The 18,351-nt window shown below is 35.1% G+C and overlaps 1 protein-coding gene across 11 annotated transcripts in view; it reads left to right on the top strand.

Annotated features, from left to right (window-relative positions):
* chl1b (cell adhesion molecule L1-like b) overlaps window positions 1-18,351 on the top strand; it is a 92,386-nt gene that overhangs the window by 50,554 nt on the left and 23,481 nt on the right. For 8 of the 11 annotated variants that reach the window (XM_059570609.1, XM_059570608.1, XM_059570614.1 and 5 more), the window contains exons 2-18: window positions 5,682-5,877; window positions 6,991-7,008; window positions 7,925-8,033; window positions 8,822-9,012; window positions 9,531-9,653; window positions 10,988-11,158; window positions 11,457-11,501; window positions 11,957-12,068; window positions 12,343-12,527; window positions 13,107-13,238; window positions 13,471-13,614; window positions 15,282-15,393; window positions 15,993-16,159; window positions 16,277-16,436; window positions 16,517-16,641; window positions 17,031-17,132; window positions 18,067-18,264. In XM_059570609.1, the coding sequence (XP_059426592.1) occupies window positions 5,784-5,877; window positions 6,991-7,008; window positions 7,925-8,033; window positions 8,822-9,012; window positions 9,531-9,653; window positions 10,988-11,158; window positions 11,457-11,501; window positions 11,957-12,068; window positions 12,343-12,527; window positions 13,107-13,238; window positions 13,471-13,614; window positions 15,282-15,393; window positions 15,993-16,159; window positions 16,277-16,436; window positions 16,517-16,641; window positions 17,031-17,132; window positions 18,067-18,264 (2,188 nt within the window). In that variant the 5' untranslated portion in view covers window positions 5,682-5,783. The remainder of the gene's footprint in view (window positions 1-5,681; window positions 5,878-6,990; window positions 7,009-7,924; window positions 8,034-8,821; window positions 9,013-9,530; window positions 9,654-10,987; window positions 11,159-11,456; window positions 11,502-11,956; window positions 12,069-12,342; window positions 12,528-13,106; window positions 13,239-13,470; window positions 13,615-15,281; window positions 15,394-15,992; window positions 16,160-16,276; window positions 16,437-16,516; window positions 16,642-17,030; window positions 17,133-18,066; window positions 18,265-18,351) is intronic. The other 3 variants (XM_059570610.1, XM_059570612.1, XM_059570613.1) reach the window with 3 other exon arrangements.

Here is an 18,351-nt window from a genome sequence, read left to right as displayed (position 1 = left end):
TCCAGGCTACTGTATTATTAATGGGTTGATAATTGAACCGTTTAGTCTCTGGCATGCATGTTAAAATCGACTGAAGCAGAGTCAAATCTCAGTTAGCTATAGTTATTTTTTAATATCGCTTACATGTTTTAAGCTCATTTAGAGTCATGTCTCTGCTTTGTGCAAACAGAAGTTTTAATAATGTAACATTTTTGCAGATTTTTCCTCTTCTTTCTTTCTTTCTTTCTTTCTTTCTTTCTTTCTTTCTTTCTCAGCACCAAATCAGAAATCAATTGGAAAATTCAGAAATAAATTGCATTGTTCAAATAAAAGAATATATATTTACTATACTCATTTATATAACTTGTTGTTGCTGCTGAAAATGTGTACCCTAAATGTTACATCTTTATCCATTTTCTGTGTTTGTTTACACTGTAATCAAGCTAAATGAGAGATTAAAGTGACTAAATGGATGAAACTCTTAATTACAACACAAAATGAGATGAATTTGCTAATTGCTCTTTAGTGTGAGTAATCTCACCATTTTTTTAAATGTGCTGGAGAGATTAAATAAGAATCTGGGTCTTATCCAAAGGTTTGAGGATGATACACAGCCATCAAGACTCTTCAAGTAGTTGAATATAGCTATTAATCCAGTTTGACAACACAGGGATGGAGCTAATCCCATTAGTGGCCTTCACAGTGTGCACACAAAGTTTTCATACCAAAAGGCACTTAAATGCTGAGCGTGTGCTGAATAGCAGATATCTGTCTATTTATTGACAATGCAGTGGTACTGAGACCATTTGAAGTAGAATTACTGTAAACAGGCAGCTTTGCTTGCATTGACTCTTTACTTGCCAGTTGTTAAGAGCGCTGTTATGCACTCTTAAAGGGATAGTTCACCCAAAAATGGAAGTTCTGTTATAATTTACTCAACTTCATGTCATTTCAAACCTGTATTTGTATTGGAACACAAAAGAGAAAAATGTCTCATGCTATGAAGGCAATGGAATCCAATGTTGTTTGGACACCAGCTTTCGGTTACACTGTATTTTGCAGTATGTGTATTTATTCTGTAATTAGATTGTACTTAACCCAAGAAATTAGTGGGAGGTACAAGGTAATTAAATATGGTAATATTGGTTTAGGGGTAGGTTCAGGGTTAGTACCTAGTAATTACCCAGTTATTGTAATTGTTATACACAGTATGTACATTACAGGGCTGTAAAATAAAGTGCTACCCACCTTTCTTCAAAATGTTATTGTTTCACAGAAGTTAGAAAGTCATGCAGGTTCGGGAACTTCTCTTTAAACTGAAAAGACTTTGATATAATAATAATAATAATAATCTTTTCTAATTTTTATCTTTATGACTGTATTAGATGCTAGTTTGATCTGGGAATTGGCTGGGCAATACGTACATATCCAATATTGATACTGATCAATTCATTTTAAAAAGCACTGATATTAGTTAATAACCAGTACTGTAGATGAATTGTGTATCTCTGCATGTAAGCATCAGATGCAGTTCTTCTGGTTATTTATTAAAATACGGCCAGTAATAATCAGATAAATGGTGATGCTTTGGTGGTGAGGAACAGATGTGATTGTTTTTTCCTCATAGAGTTGAACAGCCAACTGCTTCCCTTCGACTGCCAGTTTACTTCCTATTTTATTTTCACTGTCCTGATTTACGCTTATCCTCCATGGCAAATGAGTCTTCACAGTGGGCGAGGCAAATGTGCGAGGGGCAGGACGCCATCAGTCAATTGGAGAGAAAAGCTTGCTCTTGATTGCTCTCTGCCCGGATTCTACCTTCTCCTCCTACTCTGGCTCTTACTCTAGACCGGTTTGCCCAGGCAATGCCAGGTCAGAGTTCATGCAGACCTTCCCACGCTGGGCAGCTTTTACCCCTTGCAAGTATCATTAGAATGAGATGTGGGGATTAAGAGCAGGCTGTAGTTGTTAAGAAAGTCCCACTTTGTTGTTAAAAGGGTATTTCTTAGGTAGGCTGTATGGGGATGAACTTTGTTAGTTTGAATGTTGCAGATTGAAATGTTTAGAGGAGCTCTCTTTGGTTGCAATGTTGTCTTACTGACATTTCCTTACAAATCCACTTACGAGTGGATAGAGTTGATCTGATTCTTGTTGATCTATTTGTAAGTGCCAGATTTGAACTGAAATGCTCTTTCATAGGACTTCAGGGACTTCTTGCTTGAATATTCCTATGAAGACATTTTATGGCAAGAGTGATTTACAGTGTTAGGAACTAAGCAAAGTAGCAAAGCTACTAACTTTTCGAAACTCAGCTACTTTTTTCAGTGAGTAGCGAAGTAGTCTTGATTCGTTCAAGTGAATTGGTTTCTACGACATTAAACTCACACATGTTATACTCTTACACATAAATGACTTATTAAACGACTCTCTCTTTCACATAGTGAAGGGAAATCTGATTTATTCTTGTCAATTGATTGATACTAAATGATTTTCTCTCATACATGTCGCAATGGAAAGTGTATTCTAGTGAATAGGTTAATATTAAACTTTCTCACATATTTTACTACGGAAAGACTGATTTATTTTGCTGAATCAGTTCATACTAAATTACTCTCTCACATAAATGTATTTCGCTGCTGCATGGAAAGACCAATGCATTTTAGTGAATCAATTTATACTAAATTACTTATATGTTGTGATGGAAAGTCTGATTCATTAATTGTTCCTACTAAACGACTCACTTTCTCAAACATGTTGCTATGAAAAGTAATTCTAGCCAATGATTTTCATACTAAACAACTCTTTCCTGTTCATTTTTGTGATTGAATCATACTAAGTGACGTTTTCTTTTGTATGTTGACATGGAAAGTGGCTGCAATGGTACTAAACAATTCTTTCTCACACATGTTGCAATGGAATGTCTGATTCATTCTGGTCAATTGATTCATTATAAAGGACTCTCTCATATTTTGTGATGTAAATTGCAGTGAATTGTTTTGATCAGATGGTTCATGTAAATGAGCATATTAACAAAAATATTCTCTAAGTGTAGCATTTCAGGTTTAATTGTAACTAATGCAGTAGTGAAAATACAGGGTGCATTGTATTGGATCAGGATGATAAACATATGCCACCAGTAACACACTACACTGGCCAGTAAATCACAATCCAATTAGTTTAGCGCTTTACCTTTTGATTTTAATCTGGCCACTAAAGCTAGACACCATCTGTGGGAGATAAGAGAAGTCTCGGGGCAAGTGCTAGAGCCTCAGGCGTTGTCTTTGGTTTCAAGAAACGCATCCAAGTCCGACAGACCGTAGCCACAAGCCTTTCAGTATGACAGTCAAGGGGTGCAGAAACCCATCCTTACTAGTGACATCACAGAAGTCATCTCAGAGGTCACCATAACCAGCACTAAATCACAAAAGCTTTCCTCGGCAGAGTTAATACCATTATGAAGAAATGCAGGCATGTGGAGCAGAGTTCAAGCCCATCAGAAAACAAGAGCCCCCACTGAGGAATGAAGCGAATCGACTCATTCACACAGTGGTCAATTATTCAATTACTTCTCCGCTTACTGGTGTTTGACCTCAGTGTTTCCTATCGGATTTGTTAAGCAGTGGAGAAGATTAAAGGGAGGATGGGCTTCAGATGTCTAGCTGGAAAAGGAAGTGATTGAAGCATCTGCTCGGGTTAAAATGGAGGGCCAGTGAAGTGTGGTTATCTCTCATGACTGGTCCTGAATGCTGAAATAAAGAGAACATAACAGTCCTCCACCAACCAAATCACTCTTTGGACTTTAATTAGATGCATGAATAAAAGACCTCATATGGTTTAAAGAGTCATAAATGGTTTTCTGTGAACATGAATGGCCGATAAAGTTATATTTTGTGAGCTTTGAGTCTTTTTTTTTCTGCCTTCCTCCCTGAAACACTTTTTTTCTCAGAGTTAAGCACGGATCTATTTTATTGTGTGTTTAACTAATTAAAGTCAAAAAGGAAGTGACCTAATGAGCCTTGGGCTCCAACCTACATGAAAACGGCTATTGAGCACCAATGAGACTCTGTTGCAAAAAGGAATACAGCCATTGAGATAAAGTTTCCTGTAAGTAGTTCAAAATCACTTCCACTCACTAAGTGCCTTAGGTGCACAATGGTGATGGATTGAGGTTTCGTTCCTAGGGGCCTCAAACTAACGGACACAGTACAATGACAATGTACTTTATATATTATATCACAATAATGGGACACAGTGCATCACATATAGTACTTCAGTGTTGAATGTGACAAAATATTTTAAAATATTAAATAAATGTATAATTAATTTAAAACTGTATTTATGTGCAGTACTGGATTTGTTAATTTTTGATCAATCTCACATTTGTTATTGTATGTATATATATATATATATATATATATATATACATTTCACTTGCTTTCGTTTTTCAGATTGTTGTAATTTTTTTTGTTACATTTTTTCCACATAATCAGCAACTGGCATGCTCATTTTGGTTATTCATCACATCTTGCCCTTTTTTTTTGCCTCGCATACAAATGACACTATATATATTGTGCATAATCCACTATCGGTATGCCTATTATTCTTCATTCATTACACATTGCCTGTGCTGTAAGTTCAGTAAATAATATGACAACCAAATTTGTCTACTTTCAGCTACCAATAAGTGCTCTTAGCTCCATTTACAGCTACCAAACTCACTATAGAAAAAGTCTACAGATTCTGTCTGACCCTAATTATAGATGTTGCAGACCAACAGGCACCAGACATCGTATTGTAGTTTTGGAAGTTCAAGGCTGATTCCCACCACACCATGTAAGGTGACCTCCATTAAAGTTACTCCAATCAACTGCAGCATTTTATAGCCAGCACTGTTATGAATCTGAAGGGAAAATGGGCGTGAACTCTATTTGTCTCCAACCAGATGTCTTGCTGGCGCCAGATTCCAAAAGGTTAAAGCAACTACTGATCCCTTACCACATATGACATCACCAGAGACTGCTCAAGACGACTTTAATGGCAGCAAACATGACATCTAACTCAAAGTTCATCCACTTTGGTATAACAAAGCAACATGTTTCTTACTGCATATTTAAGCACATGCATCTGCAGGCTTTAACAGACGTGTGGTTCTGTCCCTACTGCATCCAACTAATCAAAATCTGTCACTGTTATAGTGCCATGAATTCATAATTCAGAATAATTTCTGCAACAGCTGCTGCGCATTACCATAGCTGCAGGGGGGCTCCATTAATTTTATTTTTTTAAGGTTTCATTTTTCGTATTCAGTGTTATGAAGGAGAAACGGAGGGAAGAAATGCCTGCCACGCATACACTGATAAACAATTTGCAGAAATACAATTCATGTCTCCAGGGACTCTGTGATAGAGAGCTTTAATATGGAGATTCCTCTCACAGATGCATTTTAAGCAAACACAAGTTGGGATAGACATTGACGCAAGTTACTCAGCAGGAGACATGCAGAATGTGCAAGTCTTTGTGTCTGTGCGGGTGACAGGGTTGTTTTTATATGTGATGTTGTGGGTCGACCGTAAGCATATGGTTGCTCCGAAGTCTTTGTACTGTTTATACACACGTAGGTTTGTGTGTGTGTGTGTGGCAGTGATTTCTTGTTTGCAGCTGACGTCTGGGTGCCAGTAAGATCTGTGTGGTGTTTTGTGCAGGTAGAGAGACCCCAGACTGTGTTGGAGTGAGATGCACTGACTCCTGGCAAACTGCAGCATTCCCTGTGTATCATCCGCTCTCCTTCGAGGCTTTGGCCAGTCATGTGGTTGCTACAGAAAATCCTCTTCCTTTTGGTTGCTTGCCTTCATATGAGCTGCAAGTATCAGAGTAATGCCTTGGATATTCCACTTGAAGGTAAGTTGAATAAATGACTTTCTGTTCTATGTATTATTTCTGTAGTATTTTTATTTTCTTTCTCTTACTGGTTTATATATTTGATCAAATATTCAACACTGTTTAGTTGTTTGCCATTTGCACAATTAAAATTAGCGATGGAAGCCTTTTCCTACCTCAGATAAAAAAAATAAATATGATTTCATTTCAGTTGAGACTTCATATCTCACAAACACGACTTCATACCACAATTGAGAATTCATATTTATGTTATTAGCAAATTCATGCAATCACTGTTAATCATTTTTATCCCATTTGCAACTTCATGTCCCATAGTTCAATTTTTTTTTCATTTATTTTCTTTATATCTCAGAAATGCCACTTCATATCTCAAAAATGCCTTTATATCTCACATTTATCTCATAATATCAAAATTGTGAATTTATATCCCTCAGTTGTGACTATATATATATATGAATGTAAGTTCCCAAATTCATAACTCAATTGTTATTCCATATACTGTATAACAACTATAACTTCATTTTCAAATCATGTGACTTTATATCTCACGTTGGTGATATCAAAATTGTGATAGCATATCTTACAATTGCAGCGTTCTCATAATAGCAACTTTATTTCTCATAATTTTAAGTTTATCTAATTGTAACTTTTTCTATCACAATGTGACAATAATAATAATAATAATAATATTTTACATCTATCACATAATTGTTTGTTTTATCTTTTACTCCTTCCATATTGAGCAAACTATTCTTACAACTAATCTGTTTGAAACTGAGTGTTTGTATGCAGGTTCACTCAAGCTGACAGCAGGTATAATTTATTGCTCGGGCTATGTATTTCACCATTTCCAAGGAAACCAGATAAAGTGTATTTTATTGCTGTTAAATTATTCGCCATATATCTTTAGGGCCTGAAAGATATCTTACAGGAACAGAGCAATGCTCTTTTTTTCTGTTCTGCTTTTATTTAGTCATTCATGGAGCTGGATTCAATTGTTTGATGACAATAAATTATTTGTTAGCAATTCAAATGGATTTATATCTACATGGTTCTAACAAATCCTTGCACGTTTGTTTCTTTGTGTTCTTCCTGCTGCGGTGGATTTGTTAGTTTTAGCACACATGAACAGTAAGTTTAATGTCAAGCCATCCATAGAACTAGTAACTTCATCCATAGAATTCATAAGCTTCCACCATCATCAGATCTCCTTTGAAAATCATGCATTAATGCAGAGATTTGCTCTTTTGTTGGGGACATTTAGAATAAAGTAGCTACTGCTTTCATATTATGTTATTAGATGGGGATACCATGGTACTTTATTTATCATATCCATGTTCCTTGATGGTATTTGGATACCATGCTACTAGTATAGTACATTCTGGAATATATTTTTTATTATCATGAAATCATATTAAAAAAAATAAAAAAGTGTACTTTTTATAACAGTCTAGAAGAGTTATTTTTCGTAGACATAAACATTAAACATTGTTGTTGTGTTTAATAAAAGTAGAAATGTTAATCTGAATGTTCCCTCAAATCAAAGCATTTAGATTATTTTAGAGTGTTTTTTTTATTTTTTATTTATTTATTTTTTTGCATAGTGGACAACCTACAACATCAGAGCGAGCGAACCACTTTACATTTGTCAAACTGTAACTAAATACCATCACCCCATTATGATTTTGATAATGCATATTCAATTTTACACTCAAGCTGTATCAGCCATTAGTTTCTTCCTGTTCTAAACCACAAACAAGCTCTCATTGACATTATTTTACAAGATCATTTGCCATTGCCTGATAACAACTCACTTTTTGGCCAACCACCCAATCAATTATTCAATATCTAATTATGTTCTCCAACAAATATTTTGTTTACCTTTAGTCTTGTATGCATTGATCAAAACAGTTGACCTGATTGTGAAAAATCATTACAATTGTACCAAAGCCATTTCACATCACCATTTTCTGCATGCAGGTTGCATGCTACCATTTTTCCTCAATGGTCTACTGAACTCTTCCTCTCTGGCTGTTTCTTTATCTAGTGGAGCAGCTGCCCACAATTACAGAGCACTCACCTGCCTCTCTGATCGCCTTCTCTATCGAAGAGAGCTTTCCTATGAAGTGTGAGGCCACAGGAAACCCTGGACCGGAGTAAGCAATACACACACACACACACACACACACACAAATACGCTACCATTCAAAAGTTTAGTGCATTTGAAAGTCAAACAAAAAATTGTTGGAAAACTATTTATTTTTTAGGGATTCTTTGATGAATATAAAGTTCAAAAGAACAGAATTTGTATTTCATTTTCTTTCAATTTTAAATTTCTTTAACAAACAGTTCTGTTTTTCCAGCATCAATCTTATTATACAAATTTGATTAATTTGTTCCATACTGATCAAATTGGATCAGATTCAGTCATGAGATAATCATATGTTATCATCTGGTATGTAATCATAATAAATGCATCTTCAGCTTGAAGTCGTCTTATCATTTGTCTTCCTTTACTAACTACATGCTTGTGCCGGTTTTGCATCGAAAACTAGACCAGAGATGGAGGGAATGACCTTCAGGAATGAAAGCGAGAGCCTCATCATAGTGCTTCATGCTGGTTGATCAGCATCACCAGCTATTTTTGTGGGTGAACAGTGCAGCTGTGCTAGATCAGCACCAAACCAGCAATGAAATGCTGGGTAAAATGGGTAAAACAGTTCATAATATATGAAAAGAAAAACCTTCAGAAACACCCCACTGGCATTTCAAAGCACGTTTCAAAGCCTTGTCTGAGTATTTGATGTCGTTTTTAAATTTAAAATCCTGAATGTGTAAATCCGCTTTGCGTGCTTGTTCTGTTTTCATCATATTTCAGAGGACGCAAGCTGAGTGGTATAATGTCATTTAATTACTGATCATCTCTGTTTTATTCTTTTTTCAGATTCAGGTGGACAAAGAATGCTCAAGACTTTGATCCTTATCAGGACCCCAGATTAATAACATTAGATGATTCCGGAACATTCATCATCCCCAATAATGGGAATCTGACAGAATTCCAGGGCAATTATCGCTGCTTTGCAACCAACAAGTTAGGAACGGCCATGTCGGAAGAGATTGAATTCATTGTTCCGAGTAAGTAATGTATAACTTTGTGCTGTATGCTCTGTAACGACTCTTTCGGAATGACTTAGAGAGCAGTGTCCAATAAAACAACCGCTCTGGTCCTTAGTGGGATATCCATTTTACTTACCCGCTACAAACCCTCAAGCATTTCTTTCCCTTTCATCACAGTGTGTATGGACCATGAGGAGAGGGCTGATGAAAAATGTGTTTTCGCCATCATTTTTTGATGTCACATTTCTCATTGTGTTCTGAAATACAGCACATAAATTTCCCCAGATGTAACCAGAGCAAAGAGTCATCAGTTACCAAACAAGACCAGTTTTCAATCACTCAGTTGACACGTACAGTTTCAGCAGCAGAGTGATGTGATATTGGCAGATTTTTGGACTAAATTTGGGAAATTTGAACAACTAATCTTTTCAGGCATGCCTTTAGAAGAGAAAGTACTGCCACCTAATGGTGATTTAATTTATAAAAATGGAATATAATGGTATGTATCGATTCATTTTGCTTGTTGATTTCTGCAGATGTTCCAAAGTTCCCTAAAGAGATCATCGATCCGATTGAGGTTATAGAAGGTCAGTCAGTCATTCTGGAGTGCAACCCACCTAAAGGAATCCCCCCACTGCAAATCTACTGGATGACAATGAGTAAGTTCAAGTTAGGTTATCTGGGTTAAATTAGTCTAAGGCACACCCACAGTCCACCCACAGTCTGACCACAGTGCCTTCAGTGATCATCTAATCAATATTTCACAATTAAAATGACAGACTGGCTTCTACAGTACTTCTGCAGACTAGGGTGGGTTTTTAATACCCTGGAAACACCTGGAAACAATTGTTTAAGAATACTTTTGTAATTAATTTAATTGTTCACTAAAATATAAATTAAAATAAATAATTAAAATAATATTTATTAATTTAATGATATAATATTTAAATTATGTATTACTTTTGAACAGACAAATGTCTATAACAGTGGAAAACCTGGCACTAAAGACTTTAAGACTAAAGCTTGCCCACATGAAAGATGTTTCTAACATATGACGTTATTTGCTATTTTGACATTTGAATGTTATTTGCAATGCAGAAAGACAGATTTGAATGTGTTAGGAGTTTTATAATTCTGAAATTATGTTAGGGCTTCTAAGCACAAGAAGCTTAGTTTAGTGCTTCTGTGAGCAGTAACACTATGTTAGTAAAACTAAGCAAATGAAGAGAGTGCAAGCGATTATATGCTGAAAACCTTCTTTCTCTGTAAGAGAAAGTTGATTTATGCAATGTTAATAATATTAGAAATTATACTTATTAAAAAGAATAGTTCACCCAAAACTGTCAGAAAATTTACTCATCCTAGGCCATCCAAGATGTAAATGAGTGTGTTTCTTCATCTGAACAGATTTAGAGAAATTAAGCATTACATCACTTGTCCGCCAATGGAACCTCTGCATTGAATGGGTGCCATCAGAATGAGAGTCCAAACAGCAGATAATAATCCACACAATACCATTGTTTACAAGATATTAACTGGCGGACTGGAGTCATGTGCATTACTTGTTCATTATTGTGATGTTTCTATCAGTTGATGGACTTTCATTCTGACGGCACCCATTCACTGAAGTGGATCCATTTGTGAACAGGAGATGTAATGCAAAATTTCTCTAAATCTACATCTTGGATGGTCTAAGGGTGATCAAATTTTAATTTTTGGGTTAATTATTCCTTAATTGTGGTAGAGCATTGTGTTAGCAGCGCAAGGTTGTGGGTTCAATTCCCAGGAGCACATGTAATGTAAAATATGTTAGACTGAATGCACTGTATGTTGCTTTGGATAAAAGCATCTGCCAAATGCATAAATTTAATTTAATTTAAATTTTCCACATCTATAAATGTTCATTAAAGTTATCATATTATTACTCTAATGTCATTGTTACTTAGTTAAAAGTATTACAAGCTTTTTTTTTTCTTTTCTTTGAACATCACAGGTCTGCAGCACATCGAGCAGGATGAGAGAGTATCAGTGGGTCTGAATGGGAACCTGTACTTCTCAAACGCCATCAAGACGGACAGTCGCAGAGATTACTGCTGCTTTGCTGCCTTCCCCCGGATACGAACCATCGTCCAGAAAAATGCCATGTCTGTCGTGGTCAAAAGCAGTACGTTTAAATTCTCCTTTTTAAGAGTTTGATTGCATAAAATGATAATTTCTTTACATGACCAGCATCAAACATGTCGGTCATGTGCATCTGATACATCCCCCCAGTTTCTCATGTAGTCAATCTCCAAGCACTTGCTGGGCTTCAGCAAATCAGCTTGGAAGATATTGATGCTTCCCGTACTTTCATAACACTTCCTGTGAAGACTTGTTTGTGTATGCCATGTCCATATTATCTATTGTTTAAGCTCTTTTTGCATTTGCCACACATTTTATTTGTCTCCATTTCTTCATCCAAGACAAGTTAATGAAGGACTCAGACTCTGGTAGCGGCAGAGGTTACGGTGAGTGACATTCATTAGGGATGCTACATGGGCCTAGATCAGCTTCTTTGTTTTTAATTAGTTTTGATTAATTATCTCATTCCATGTCACGTCATACTTGCCTACTCTTTAGCCTAGATTTGAAAATCTCAAAGGTTTTCTGTAATCAATGAGAATAATTCATAGGTTCATCCATGACTCATTCTCTATACTTGTTTTTCCTATGTTAAAACATTTTTCATGAGTAATTTATTAATGCAAAACAGTGTTTTGGCAGTTCTTTTTGGTGATGCTAGTGGCACAGTAATTAAAGCATATAAATCAATATAACTGTGCATGATAACTATATTATATTATATTATATTATATTATATTATATTATATTATATTATATTATATTATATTATATTATATTATATTATATTATATTATATTATATTATATTTTTCATGCATGACCTTTTCACTGTTATAAAGCAAATTCTCTCTTGGAGAGGAAGCCAAGTCTACTGACGCCCACAGGAAAGGAGTCACATACATATCTGGTGAAAGGCGAAGATCTTCAGTTGGAGTGTATTGCAGAGGGCTTGTAAGTGTTATTGTCTAATTCATTTTATTAATTCGTTAATCTAATGAAGAGCTTGGCATGCATTTCAATTATACCACTTGAAATGCTTTTGAAATCTAGTAGGAATAATTAAAACGGTTATTTTGCAAAAATAAAAAAAATAAAAAATATTTAAGAGAATTTGGATGGATGCATCATAAAACTTATTATATAAATGACTGAATACTTCATGTCTACTTGAACACAAAACGCTATTATTAGACTTTAAAATGTTTTGATTGTTTCTGTCTTTCAGCCCCACACCAGAGGTGGAGTGGGTTAAAATTGGCTCCCACAAGCTTCCAGAAAGAGCCGTGGTGGAGAGTCACGGGAAGTTGCTTACTGTAGAGATGGTGAATGAAGAGGATGAAGGGAAATATATGTGCAGAGCCAAAAATCTCTATGGAGATGTTATGCATTATTTTCATGTTACAGTAGAAGGTGAGTCATATTATTGATCACATTAATCTCATATTATAACCACAGTAAACGTGCAAGTGTTTCTTTAAAAATGGTTTCAATATCATGGCTGTATTAAAGACACTCTTTGTGGTAAAGAGGGCCATCTTCTGTCCAAATACAATGTATTTATGAGAAGAACAACTAGAAGCATTTATAACATAATACAAGGACACAGTGATCATTTTGGGTATGACAAATGATCATTTTCAGATTATAAGAGAACAATTATGCATGCATATATCAGATTACTGTTCACAGCTGATAACCTTATATTTAGTGTTTCTGTATTTTCATCACATATAGTATCTGTATTTTTCCAGTGCAGATCTTAGTTAAAGTAAATGCCATATTATATTTAACACAGAAAAAAAATGAGACTGTGAAGGATAGATATCTAAATAGACAGATGTATCTAAAAAAGAAAGGTCAGGCCACACACATCTCAACCCTTAACAACTCTTTGTGTTCAAACATCAGTAACTATTAGGAAATATCCAACCACTGAATGCCACAACGGACTAATCAGAATTATGTCATGTGATTCTTTTGCATGAACAGAGTCTCCTGAGTTTGAGATTGAACCTCAAAGTCAGTTGGTGACGATTGGAGCTGATGTGGTGATCAAGTGTGTTGTGAATGGAAATCCTCAACCTAGTGTTGTATGGAGGGTCAATGGCCAACCTCTGAATGGTAAACATTCCTTATTCCTGTTTCAAATTACTGAACTTTCCACGAACAATACAAAATTCAGATTATATTGATTTCAAATGATTGTGCCAATTTACTTTAAACATCCCTTACATGGGTGAAGTTGCATTGAAATAATCAATTTCCTTATGATTAAAAAATGTACAGTAATAGTTTTTATAAAGACATCCTTGCCATTCTGTACTTTAACTGATCATTTAACCCACTTTTATAGATGTCCCAACATCCAATAGGAAAGTCTTAAAAGATGGCACCATTTCCATCCACAACGCAAAGCCTGAAAACAGTGCTGTTTACCAGTGTGAGGCCACAAACAGACACGGCACCATCCTAGCCAATGCCAACATCATGATTATGAGTAAGTAAACAGTACACGATTTGCATTCAAATGAAATATTGTGTCTTGCTTGTTAGAGATCTCTTACGAAAGGAAAATATATTTACCAATATATTTCTTAAAATATATTGTGATATATTGTAATATATTATTTTCCCTTTTTATTTTTTGATATATTATATATTTGAATACATTTAATAATATATTGATGATGCATATGTTATATAATATATTGCAAACTATACAAATGATTGCCGCTTTCAATATATTGCAATATATTGGAAAAAATAAATATTAAATCCCATATATAAGAATATATGCCTAATATATTACATGATATTTTCCAAAATACTGCAATATATTTTTGTTTCATAAGGGACGAGCTATAATCTAATATTGTGATTGAATTATTAATACACAGATCTGTATGCTGGAAATAAATTTATGTTGATATAAAAAAACACTTGATATTAATTATTATTATTATTATTATTATTATTATTATTATTATTATTATTATTATTATTATTATTATTATTATTATTATTATTATTATTATTAATGTAATGGTGCAAAGTTAAAAATGATCAATAAAGCATTTCCACTGTGCTCCTTTTTCACAAAATCATGTCTGGTGATTAAAGGTTAAGATAAGATTTCACCTTACCAATGGCTGTCAAGAGCCAAAAATGAAATAATTTAATAAATAAATAAATACAATTCAGTAATGAGAATGTGTAACATGCTAGAACAAAATATGATTTTTGGAATCAGCATCCCAACATTTGTAAGAGACAAGTATTGAATTTTATTCAGGAAATTTGCTTTAGGGTGGTAATATGATTGTAGAGATGTCTAGTTATATGGTTAAATGCGGTTCATAGTACAGCAAAATAAAAAATATAAATAATAACAAAAAAAATACAAATTATTCTCAGCCTCCATTAATTTAAGAAAGGTTCCTTGCAGTATTCCTTTCAGAAGTGCCTACTTATGGAATATTCATGGTTTAATTCACTCTAGGCCAAAATAATCACATAAAAACACTACAGTGTTGCTTGGCTGTGAACAATCATCTGTTTTTGTTTTTGTTTTTTGTTGTTGTTGTTGTTGAGTGTGGACAGAGCCATAAGCTGAGGTGTGATATGGACAGTGGATGGCCTTTGGGTTTGTTCAGAGAGCGTAAGGTCCTCATGATAGCAGACAGGCTTTGGGGTGGAGCTCTATGTCAGTTCTGATCTCCAGACACACTCTCCCTCAGGCAGCCAGACGCTTTTATGTGCGAACAGTTTCGCCTTCCTCCATTCATATTCAGTTGCTAGAACCAAAGCATGTGTTGCTTTCATCTGGGAGATAAAATAAGCTGCTAAGGATCCTCACTTTAAATATATATATATATATATATATATATATATATATATATATATATATATATATATATATATATATGAAAAGGAAAAATGAAATTAAATAAAGAAGAAGCAGAAAAACAAATCTCAACTCTCTCTCCGTAACCCTGAAAACCTGCTTAACTCCCCTGATAGAGCAGGAAGCTGCTTTTCCAAGGACAAGGATTTTTTTTTTCCCTAAACTGATAACAACATGCATCACAAGAAAAGAGATAAAGAGGCTAATCCAATCGTGTTTTGTCATGTTTAATGGTGCAATGCTGATAACTCTCTCCTCAGACATCCAGCCCCTGATCTTAACAGAAAACAATCTGCAATATATGGCAGTGGAGGGGAAAGGTGTGGTCATGCACTGTAAGGTCTTCAGCTCACCAGCATCCAGTATCACATGGTGAGTAGAGTATTTGCACAGGCCAGCAGAGGGCAGCACAGCTCTAGAGGCGATAGTGCTGCAGTGATTGAGTGTCTTGCATGTGGTTTTGCGCTAGTGAAGCAGTTTACTCAAGGGTGGGCCCTCAGGCTGTGTTCAGCACTGTGATAATGAGGTTAACTACTCATGTGGATCTGTAAGTATGCTACTGTTAAGTTAAAGCAGTAACAACAGAAGTGTTGACTGTGGTGGCACGTTAGAGAAAGCAAACAGAGCATTTTATTGAATTCATAAAATGTACACTATCGTTTCAAAGTTTGGGGTTGGTAATATTTTTTAATGTTTGTAAAAAGCTCTTATGCTCATTCAAGGCATTTATTTATTTATTTCTAACAATTAAAATATGTTTTCTATTTGAATGTAATTTATTCCTCTAAAGGCCAAGCTGAATGTTCTGCAGATCTGATTTAGTGAAAACTTTTTTTTTTGTCCAAAATACACCATTTATTTGAAATAGGAATCTTTTGCAGTATTATAAATATCTTAGACATGGTAACACTATTATGCACACAGTTGGAGCTGTTTTCTGAAAATGATCGAGTTGGTTTATGGTTGCACAGGAGTAAAGCTGACAGTGCCGATGCGGTGGAAGGAGAAAGGTTTTCTGTTCATAAGAATGGTTCGCTGGAGATCCAAAACATAATGAAAGAGGACATTGGGGAGTATTCTTGTTTTGCTCAAAACACTGAGGGCAAAGTTGCCATTGCCACAACACTTGAAGTCAAAGGTAAGAGAACCAGATACTCTTGTAAATTAATCAAGTTCAAGGGGTTCACTAGATTCCAAAATCAATCAAATTATGTTAATCCATATAATCCAAAATGAGTTTTGTTTTCCTTGTCAGATCCCACCAGAATAGTCGATCCTCCACGCGATTTGCGGGTTTTGGCCGGAACCACTATCCAGTTTTCATGCCAGGCAGAGTTCGATCCCTCCATTGGAGATGACTTTGAGATTCTCTGGGAAAAAGATGGCATGGCCCTCAATGGCAGTGAGAACGCACGGTAAAATACAAGAAGATGTAATTCTTTTACAGTAGCGAATATCAGAGCTATCTAATCAGTGTCTTCGCTGGTGTCTGTAGATATATCCTGGACGATGGAGTGCTTGAAATCATTAATGTGAACTTTGGAGACCAGGGCTTTTATGTCTGTGTGGCCAGAACACCATTTGATCAGGACATGGCGCTTGCCCAGCTTTCAGTTGTGGGTGAGTTATGTGCATTTTAGGAAAGTAAAGATGGACGGAAGTTTTGAGGGCTGAATTGGGTTCAGCAGAAGACACAGGATTCTGCTACCTGCTGCAGCACAGCTGGAATTATTCCCTTAATAAGACAGCACCATGTAGTATTTGTACAAATGAACTAGCTGGAGACATGACCTGGCAGGTAGTGCATGAGCTCTGACATGTTTAAAACAAGCTGGAGTCATTTCCCAGACCCAACCTCCCTCTTCTCCCTATCATTTTCTTCTTTTATCCCCGTCTCCAAAACATCTATAAAATGGCAAAAAAAAGCAACTTAATCATGTAATGAATCTGACTGAACTCGAGATGCTTGATCGATTGACAGCCCTAAATAAAATTAGTTGTTTTCTTAGATGTTCCTGATCCACCAGAGGATGTGATTCTTTCTGAACATAATGGTAGAAGTGTAAAACTGCAGTGGATTCCAGGAGATGACCATAACAGCTCCATTACTGGTAACACAGTCATAACACTCATGTTGTCCATATACATCTATAAATTTGGATACACTATGTATGGATTATAGACAAGGACTTGAACAACCTCTTATATAAATGAAATAAACTATATAATATAGAAATGACTCAACAGAAATGTTTATGGTTGGTAATATTTTTTTTCAAATTTATGAAGTCACCAAGGATGCATTTCTATAACTATGAAAACAATTACAATTTAAAATAACTCTGTTCTATTTTAATCTATTTTAAAATTAGATTTATTCCTGTGATAGCAAAGCTAAGTTTTCATCAGCCATTACTCCAGTCTTCAGTGTCACATCATTTATTAGAAATCATTCTAATATGTTGATCTGATGCTCTAGAAACATATTTTATATTTTTTTATTGATAAAAACATTTGTCAATTTTATTTCATTTAATTTTCCCCAGAATTATCTGATGAACAGAATGTTTAAAAGAAAATATTTTATTTAAAATTGAAATATTTTATGATATTATAAATGTATATTACCTTTTTTTACATGAACACATTTTTGCAGAATAAAAGTTTTAATTACTTTTTTAAAAAGTCTTAACTGACCCCCACATTTTTAAAAGGTACTGTAAAATGTAATTAAAATTATATTTAAATTTGGGCCATTAAAAAGTATTACACAAAATGAATATCACACAGCTACACCGGGATGCAGTTTATGGACAGATAAATTTTGCTCACGCACTATAAAAGATTGGAAATGCACAGTTGTTACTATTTTGTTACTGTTACTGGTCTGTTTTATATCTGATTTACCCTTCAAAAAAAATGTTCATTGGTGTAACGTAATGTGGTCAGTTTGAATCAGTCTATATAAGGAATATTTCCTGACAAAATCCAGTTAATTAAAATGTTGTGCAAGTATTGACAGTTTAAACTTTCAACTTTGTGCAGAGTTTGTTATAGAGTTTGAGGAAAACCAACATGAGCCAGGCAACTGGAGGGAGATGATGAGAGTACCGGGGAATCATCACTCCGCTCTGCTGAAGCTTCACAGTCATGTGGACTACCGATTTAGAGTCTATGCCATCAATGAAGTGGGAAGTGGTCGGCCAAGCCAGGCCACTGAAAGATACAAAACTCCAGCATCAGGTACAGTATCTACGAGCTCTCCTACTGTTTCTCCTAACCATATCACCTTTACAGATAGCAGTGAGGCCAACTTCATCACCTACTGAA

The sequence above is a fragment of the Carassius carassius genome, chromosome 17, assembly GCF_963082965.1.
Source record: "Carassius carassius chromosome 17, fCarCar2.1, whole genome shotgun sequence".
NCBI lineage: Eukaryota > Metazoa > Chordata > Actinopteri > Cypriniformes > Cyprinidae > Carassius > Carassius carassius.
This window is presented reverse-complemented; position numbering and strand designations above follow the sequence as displayed.